Here is a 9,599-nt window from a genome sequence, read left to right on the forward strand (position 1 = left end):
GAGGAAGCCAAAGGGCATGGGGAAGAAAGTGTTTTGCTTTGAATAATTGCAAATTGCTTGACTTTTCGTTTTCAATTCTGTATTTTATTGCCTTTTTTCAGTGGCAGTCGCCGGGTGACTTTGTAGGCTGTGACTTTGTGGTATGCGGGTATAGAGGACACGTTTGTGTATTTGTTTGTGTGTGCCTCCAAGTGCTTTGATATTTCTGCACTTACAATGCCAACCAGATGCCAATTCAAAGGCCGCTCAAGATGGGGAAATCAATTTGCAAATGTAAACTTCTGCCGAGAGTCCTTATTGCGCCGCGTTGTGCAACTTCAACAATTCAAGTAGAATCCGACTCGAATTGACTCTACTTTTGCTTGATGTGACTGCAAACCCACAAGCGAAACAGCCTACCCCTGCAGTAAAATTTAGAGACAGTCTGTTAAAGCGCTAGTTCCGCCCTATACATTTCAGAACTATGTATCTCTGAACTAGTGCAAATCGGCTGCAGAGAGAGAGAGTAGTTGAAACTTTTGGTGTGCTAGTTGCGCTCTGTGGAGAAGTAAATGCACAAATTCTCACTTCTCTTACAATACTAAAATAGCTCAGCGGGAAGACCTCTGACTGTAACAGCGTTGGTCGCGAGTTCAAATTGCGGTGGAGGCAGTTGTGATTTTCAGATTTAATAAATTTAAAGTGTTGAGCGCCGCTTGAAAATTTAAGAGAAAATTATCCAATTTGATATAAATAAATGAAAGAATGAAAAAATTAAATTAAATGCAATCTGCAAAAAAACAGAAATAATTTAAAAAAATTTCAAAAATCGAATAATCAAATTTTTTTTCATAAAAAACTCGCAGATCTATCCAAAATTGAAACAGAATAGAAAAAATATCCAGTAATTTAGTTTTAAAATTTTTTCTCATAAAAAACTTATTGTCCCAGAACTGTCGAAAATGGGACTAGTTCGAAAGTTGAGCAAAGGTGGCAATTTCCACTTTGTGGGACATCGCCATGTAAAAAAAATATACAGTTGAAAGCATTGCGTTGGGAAAGATCGAGAACCAGTACCGCCTCTTAAAGAGCTCGTTCTGCGCTAGTAATGAACTAGCGCGATTTACTGCAGGGACACTACAACTACAGTTACATACACACATACGCCCCTGCAGAAAAAATTTATCAATTGATAAAAAATAACCTACTTGTAGTTAGCTTTTTTGTGGGATTTCTATAAAATATATAACTTGTGGTTAGCTACAAAAAGCTAACTTGAAACAAGTGGACAAGTAATGCAGGAGTAAAGCTCGAGATTGTTTTCTTTAAAAGCGTTTCTATTTAAATATCCTGCACTTCGCAAATACTATTTCGAATTGAGTACAAATAAAAGGGAGATCGAAACTTCATATTATCATTTTGAAGTTATGTCTGACGTAGTTCTAATATGGGATCACCTACAGCAGAATATAGAAACAAATGTGAAATGTTATAAAATAAATAAAGTAAATAAAAAAAAAATAAAAAAATATTTTGTTTTTCCTATTGATATTTTATGTCCAAAAGAAGTTAGTTACAAGTTAGTTGCATCAAATGCAGAGGTGACCACCCTTGACTACATCTAATGCAGAGGTAAACCACCCTTGACTATCTTGCGGCCATCGCCATAGAAATATAGTTAGCTTTCGTCAAAGAAAATATACAGATAATAAGTGACTTTTAGCTCCTTCCTAATCAACATAAAGTTAGCTTAGAGTTAGACACATTTCCTGCAGGGGCATACATATGTATATGATAGGTTCGAGATGCAATGCAGCAGAAATGCTTTCAAATAAACACACAATTTAATTCCCTTTTTGTAAATTAACAGGCATATGGGCTCGGCTACGAAAGCTGCATTTGATGTGCTGCTTTAAGTCTTTGAATGGCTTTCAACTCTCGAGCAACTCATGTCTCTCCTCAATGCATTCAATCTTTAGACGCAGAGTCCGTTGCAATGCAATTCTCGTAATAGAATTTAGTTTTTTTTTCTATCGATTTTTGTTTGCATTCAAAGTAAATAATCAGGAATCTCAGACTGCCGTAGAGGACATTGGCTAATGTTTGCTCTTTTCGATTTGAATTGAATTGAAATGCATCCGAAAGGGATTCTCGTCCAAGACTTCTATTTGATGTGTGTGCACACATGCCAATCTAGCTTTTCCATTCGCTGAACTTTGGTTTACAGAATAAATTGGCATATGCATAAATATGTATGTATGTATGTACTTATATACATACATATGTATGTGCATATATATGTAAATATAAGCTGTTTAATTTGAAAGTGGCATAAGTCATTTCATGTTGTTGGACTTCAGTGATTCAACGTCTATCTCAACGTGTTTTTTATTTGTTCAACTTCATCAGCCCAAAGTAAAGAGTTTTGGCCTAAGATCGATTTACAGATCCATTCAGTTACAAGTTCAGTTACCATTTAAGCCAAGAGGTTGGTAATGACGCATGCCTTTTTCAAAAGAAAGTATTGTAAAAATTTTAAAATTAGCTATGTATTTTGATAAAATTGACATATGCATGTAATTTTATTTACAATATACTTTCTTACCAAGCAGTAATTTTAAGTAAAATTTTGTGATTACCTTCTTCAATATTATTTTCGGCATCGCAGCAATGCCAAAATAAATCGACAAAATTGAAATTTCAACAATATTTCGGAGCAGACTTACATACATATCCAATTGACGTGGTCGATAATAATTCTGCAATGCAACCGCAACCCGACTCAAATTTTAGTATTTGGTGTAGGTATGATCCTCACCTCTCTACGATAGTTTTAAGAGGTGCCGCATGGATACGGCGACCATATTAAGCAACGTAAAATAAAGGAAATTTTTTTCAAAATGATAAAAGTATCGTAATTTAATCAAACATTTACTAGTACATTATATTATCTAATTGTACAAGTTTCCCTTTTTTAAAGACGCTTGGATTATTATTTTGTTATGAAAGCTTATAAACCTAGTAAGAGACCAGTTGAGCACGAATTTTGAAAGTGCAGAAAAAGAGGCAATTTTGAAGAATATCGATTCTCCTGTTCCAGCTAATAAATGTTACATAATAAAACCTAATTGAAAGCGATTGTAGGTTTCCTCCGAAAAGAAGAATAATTTCACAAGAAAAATTTGAAATGTTATAAAAAAAAATTCACCAAAATTAAAAAAAAAATTGAGTTTTTAGAAAAAATTTGGGTATGCAATTTTATAGATCATTAAATTGTAGTATAATAAATGCAAGTTGCAAGTAGCTACGAGATTGCGTTGATTTTTAATCTTTTTTTTTCGATAATACTTCGAGCACACCTGCATGCGAAATGGGAAATAAATGCGTTTGTTTTATATTTAAAAATCAACGGGAACTCTTAGACACTTGCACCTTGCTCTTTATTATTATAAAAATTAATGATCTATTAAACTGCATATACCAATTTTTAATAAAAACAAAAAAAAATTATTTTGGTGAAAATTTTTTATAACATTTCAAATTTTTGTGCGTTTTTTCATTTTGGAAGAACCAAACAATAATTGCTTTCAACTGGTTTTTATTATGTAACATTTATTAACGGAAAAGTAGAATACATTGCTACTTTTTCTGCACTTTGCACTAAAAAATTCACGAATAAGGCTCCACTGAACACTTGCAAATTTTATAAGCTTTCATTCAAAAAATTAACCAAATGAGTGAAAAATTAAGTCTCCAGAGAATTATGAACACTAAATGCCAGTTTTGAAACGTGCAACACGTACTGGGCCCAACTTTCCCCTTTCTTTTGAGAATTTTACTCAAAGTATGTATATTAATTTTTCTATCAGTATTAGCAATGATTCGTGAATTATAGATTGCATGAAGATTATCGATTAAATAGCAGCCCTTAAGAGAGGTGCAAACAAACTGGCGAAGGTTTTCGTTATATTTTATAAGGGACATTTATTTAAAAGGAGAAGAGAGCTAAATAAAGGACTGTCCTTTGAAATAAAGGACGGATGGTCACCGTACGCATGGAGCATTTATTTCTTCCACACGTACACGTAAGAAAATGAGTTTTTATCTTTTGAGGTCAGTATACTTATGTAATTTTCTAGAATCAATCAAAACGTCCGAAACTGTAAGAATATATTCAGAAAATATTAGCTTACTCAATAGTTTAAGATTGTTCGTAACAACTGTTACCAAATGTCATCTTTTGGGAGAGCCAAATTTTGAGCGGAGGTTGCAAGTTTTTACTGGATAAATTTTTACGTATTCAATTTGCCAGTAAGAAAAACAGCTGCTTCTTGCACTTTACATAAACAAACAAACATATTTTTGGAATTGTAAAGGTTACAACTGCCAAAATAAAAATATTTTATTAAAATTTCGCAAAACTAATAATTACTCGCAAGGTTAGCGGGCAGGGTTGCCACTTTGGTAAATTGTTACCAAAATTGGTAGAAAAAAATTGGGTTGGTAAAAAGGTAAATTTTTTCTCATTTTGGTAGATTTTTGATGAACTTTCCGTTCCCGATTTATTTTTCGTAGTTATCTTTAAATATATTAAAAATTTCTTTGCATACATTTTATATAATTACATACGTATAAATGTATATCGATATAAGGCGAACATATCTCGCTCCATTCAAACTAATTTTACTGGAATCCCGAGGAGCTTTTGATTGCCTAAATATTTTAAATGATTATTTAAATATAACAAAAAAAATTGACAGGTATGTAATTACGCACTATGATTGTTCGCAAAAAAATTAAATCAATACCATTTTTTATCAATGGAAAAAAAATAAAAAAATCAACGGGAATTTTAAGTAGCACATTGTTGGCTATACTCAAATAGTATTTGCTTTAAAACTCCATACCTTAAATTGTTCTAAAAATTCAGAGTAAAAAATTCGAAATTTAGAAGAAAATTTTTGGAATTTTTCTACTTGTATATGTTGTATATAGTTTGAATCCTCGATTTTTATGGATTTAGTTAAAGCAATAAAAAAATTTTACTCGAAAAATACTGCGAATATTAAAAAAAATCACTTTTTTGAGTCACGGTATTTGTCTATAATAACTCGGGTTGAAGTTTTTCAAATAATGAAGTTTCATTGTTGCCTTTAGTTTCATCACTTTCGCTTTTGTTTGAAGGAAACTGAGAATATGCCAATAATATGACTCAAATACCGTATAACTAGTTAAATAAAAAGTTCTTAAAAACAATTTTAATTCTTATTGAAATAACTAAAAAAATAAAGAAAAGTATAGTTTTAATTAAAATAAATAAAAAATAACAAAACTATAGTTTTGATTAAAATAATTATAAAAAGTTATTGGTAGATATTTCCCAGATTTGGTAGATTTTTTTCAAGTGGATGGTAAATATTTTTTTTCGTCAGTGGCAACCCTGTTAGCGGGTTCGTACTATTTAGGTATTGTCCTACATTAGACGACGTCCATAAATTACGTGACACATTTTTCTACACTTTTGGACAATCTTATCTCCATAATTTTAGATGATCCCCTTCTTCTTACGCATACAAAATCGCGGAATAAATGCTTAATTTAGATAATTTTTCTTCGATTCGGAGATGGGGTGTCTTCTTAGAGCGGAATTTTTGGGTTCAAGCTGAAAAAAAAAAAAAATTTCAATTGTTCATTAATTTCAGTGTAGTAAAAAAGAAAAAAAAAAGCACATTTTAATTCAATTCCGTACGTATAATCGACAAAGAACTCTTTTCTTAAATAATTTAAAGTCCGAATAACGCTTTCATTGCTTTTTATTATACAACCACGTTTATATCAATTCGCTTTCTTGTTTGTCGAAATTTGAGTACAAACTTTGGAGTATAGTAAAAAATATTTACTATAATAAAAGTTTGGTATAACAAGTTTCAACTGACACCCCTATTGCGAGTGTCGACTAATAGTATATAAACGACTCTTATTCGATTATCGCTTGTCTATGGCATTGTGAATGTCGATTTCTCGTTCAATAAGCGACTGTGAATAGTATAGTTTTTTATCGCTCATTTTTCTACAACTGTTTGTTTGTAGAAGGAATAAAAACTATTAACACGCACTTATTGAACGAGAAAACGACTTTGAAAATACCACGGATAATCGATAATCGTCTAATAGTCGTTTATCTACTACTAGCCGACACTCGCAATAGGGGTGTAAGACGCATCCGCGGGTAAAATACATATGTATATAAATAAAAAAAAAAACTCTTTTTGATATACCACTTTTCTACAAATGTACCAAGAAATAGAAAAGAATTTTTCTTAGACACATACACACATATAATTTGTTTCGATAAGTTTCGATTTTTCAATGTTAGCAAAAGTCATAAACAATTAATGAAATTTAAATTGAAAGACATGGGGACTGGAGTAAAGGTGCATGCGAGAATCATGTCCAAAGATATTTATTGACCAAGTGGTGTCAGGTTCAGACCTACGTATTTATGTATGTATAACGATTTTTGAAGAAGTCGTAAAGAAGAGAAACAAGTTAACGGGATGATTTCTGTACGAATGTCTCGTTCTACAAAAAAAAAACGCTGAATTTTTCAAAATATCGGCATGCTTTAAGGGCAAATGGAGATGGAAATCTTCTCTCTGAGAATGACCATACACAAGAGCAGCAAGTCTACTGACGAAGATAGAAAAAGGTTGTTACATGTGTACTTTCTCGCATACATACCACCACATATTGACAAATTTTAACAATTTTTTATATATTTTGTTTAAATTTAATTATGTTTTATAACAATATATGTAGGTAATTAATAATTTACTATTTCTTGGTATATTCACCCCTATTCTAGTTGTCGTAAGTCGTTCGCATCGACAGTCGTTCGTTGAATTATGTCGTCAACAAAAATATTAACGACAGATTTTTATACGTTTTCAGTACTTCTTCATTTCGAATGGATAGTAGGAATAAACATTTTAAGTAAATTGTGTCATTGGTTGCCTCACAACGACAATGAAAATCTCAAATTTCGACGAACGACTGTCGTTCCGACAACCGGAATAGGGGCGAATATCTAGTCTGTAAGACTGGTTATGTCATAGACTCTATAAATAAAGAAATTTGAATCTTTCTAAGAAGTCTAATTAAAAAGTATGTAACTTTTTTGGGGCCCAATTGATAACAGCATTGCCAAATTTGACCAACTTGTGACTATTTAATCGTCATCACCATATTTTAAGCTTCTAAAATTATTGTCCTAAATAGAAATTTCTTTTTAAACTTAAAAATTTTATGAATTGTCATTGTTCAAAATGACAGTAATTTCGTCTCTTCTTCTTTTTCCAGAACAGCAAAAAATCTTGTTTCAATGAAAAAAATATCTATAGAATTCAGCGAACTGTTCCTAAATAATTGTCTATCTGTACGCAAACACACACACCAAAGCCATACTCTTCGAATGGGGATGGTGCTAAACTATATGACTTTGCAATTTTCGATTCGACGAAGCGCAATAAGAGCCAAGCATTAGTGAAAGTTTCAGGCTTCGGTCGCATCATTGGCCTGCTATTTCCGGCTTTTTGTTTACGGGAGTTGGAGTGCTTGTATTAGCAGTGTGGCAAAACGACTTAAACGATTGTGAAATTAAGTCATCGTACGAGTATATGCATTGTAAGTATGATGCCGATTTGTAAAGTAGAATGATCACTTATAACATTGTGATAGATATGTATGTATGTATGTGGCTACAACTAAAGCTTTGATAATTCAATTAAGACTATCTTCTAACGAATAATAAGCATATCAGTTTGAAATATTTTATCGAAAATTGCGGCACCTTGGCCACTTCTCCCTCACTGTCTTTTTTTTAACCGCTTGTTTTATGACTTCGTTGCACTGTCACCGAGCAAAGTGCTTGGGTGTGGCGTGAGGCGGTGATGGTCTGGTGACATAGCAATTTTTTGGTTCAGTCATTGTTGTCGTTACGAAAATTGGACAGTGATTTATAAGAAAAGTGGCGAAGGAGCGAAGTTCGCTTTGCGACTGACATTTAATTAACTCTGCTGGGGGTAGGAGTCAGACTAGTTTTGCGATTGACGTCGCGATGACTGTCATTTTGTTGGTGACTGCTGATTGGTGAGGTTTTTTGGTAACAACTTAAGAAACTGGCCAAATATTTTTTATTAAATGAGATAGGTTTGCGGTTTGCATAAACCTAACATAGCAAGATTTTTTATTTGGCTTTAACTATGTATGCATGTACATATGTACGTATGTAAACATTGGAAATTGACTAAAGTTGCATTCAAAGTCTGTGACCTGATTTTAATAGCCTAAAATATGTCTTATCGAAAATATTGGTTCTACCTACTGCATTCGAAAAATAAGCATAAAGCTTGTAAAGGCATACATACATACATACGTAAAATGTTGACGTGGGAGTGCAAAGCGCTTTTTCAAAGCTACGTGTTTGTTTTGTTAAAATGAGCGGAAAAATTCTTTTCACCTTTCACGCAACCTGAAATACAAAAACTTGCTCATGCCGGCACACATACTCAAACACATCCATCTGTACATACATACATATGTATGATGCACAGGTGCACACACACGCACCGCCACACTTTTCAGCCATTCATCCATTCGTGCAAGTGTATTAGCGTTTCCTTTGACGTATCCTTACAAGATTAAATTCACTTAAAAATTTCGCAGCGTTGCCTTTTCGCCCAAAAGAAAACATTTAAGTCAGACTCTCACTGGCAACCGAATTTCTTTGTAGCAACAACAGTCGCAACAACAGTCGCTTACAACAATCAGCGTACATTCAAGGCGGCTTTTCATGCGTGTTTGAGCCAATTTGGTGCCCCCCGTTCCCCCGCTGTGGCGCTTTGTGACGAGGGCGCAAGCACGTAAATTTCTCACCACACGCTTTTGGATTCCAACTCGCATGTGTACATACATATGTATGTATGTATGTATGCAAAGAAAAGTGTGCTCGAACGCCACACATGTGTGTATATATGTATGTATGTATTCGCACATGTTCGTCAGCATGTGCTCGAGAGGTTTACCTAAAGATTTGGAAACGTCTCCCCCGCAATCCCTGCAAAGGCAACAAAAGCACATTGCCTTACATGATTTTCAACCTTTTTCGCGCTGCTGAATTTACGAGTGTGTTTCAATCGTTTGCTTTGTTCAACTGGCCACACAGTTGGGAATTTTGAATCGAACAAGGATTGCGGGCAGTGTCTTATGGGTGTGTGTGTGTGTGTGAAGCAAGTTTCAGTAAAAGATTTAATGGCCTCCAGGCATTTGTCGTTCAAATGTAAGTTTGCAAATGGCTCGGTATTCATTTGTGGTTCCAATAAAAGTCGGGGCTCTGCGGTTTGTGAGTGACTTTAAACTTTTATGAGATGAAGACATTCAACGCCGCGGGGAAACTGCGCCGTCAGTGGAGCATACATATGCGTGTAGGTATGTATGTACTTACATACATATGAATAGATGTGGGTACCAGTTGTTTGTGTGCTAAGCAATTATAATGTTGGCAATTACCATTAGGATTTGGTGATTTTGTAATGCATCAAAACTATTTATGGCTAATTTTT

At 33.6% G+C, this 9,599-nt stretch overlaps 1 protein-coding gene across 2 annotated transcripts in view; it reads left to right on the forward strand.

Annotated features, from left to right (window-relative positions):
- LOC118732508 (endoplasmic reticulum membrane-associated RNA degradation protein) overlaps positions 1 to 7,653 on the forward strand; it is a 42,612-nt gene extending 34,959 nt beyond the window's left edge. Inside the window, exon 4 of one of the 2 annotated variants that reach the window (XM_036461640.1) lies at positions 7,339 to 7,652. In XM_036461640.1, coding sequence (XP_036317533.1) covers positions 7,339 to 7,522 — 184 coding nt within the window. In that variant the 3' untranslated portion in view covers positions 7,523 to 7,652. Of the gene's footprint in view, positions 1 to 7,338 lie in introns of both variants that reach the window. The other variant, XM_036461651.1, reaches the window with a different exon arrangement.
- The last annotated feature ends 1,946 nt before the right edge of the window (positions 7,654 to 9,599 follow it).

The sequence above is a fragment of the Rhagoletis pomonella genome, unplaced genomic scaffold (assembly GCF_013731165.1).
Source record: "Rhagoletis pomonella isolate Grant_MI unplaced genomic scaffold, Rhpom_1.0 Rhpom_scaffold_00002, whole genome shotgun sequence".
NCBI classification, from domain to species: domain Eukaryota; kingdom Metazoa; phylum Arthropoda; class Insecta; order Diptera; family Tephritidae; genus Rhagoletis; species Rhagoletis pomonella.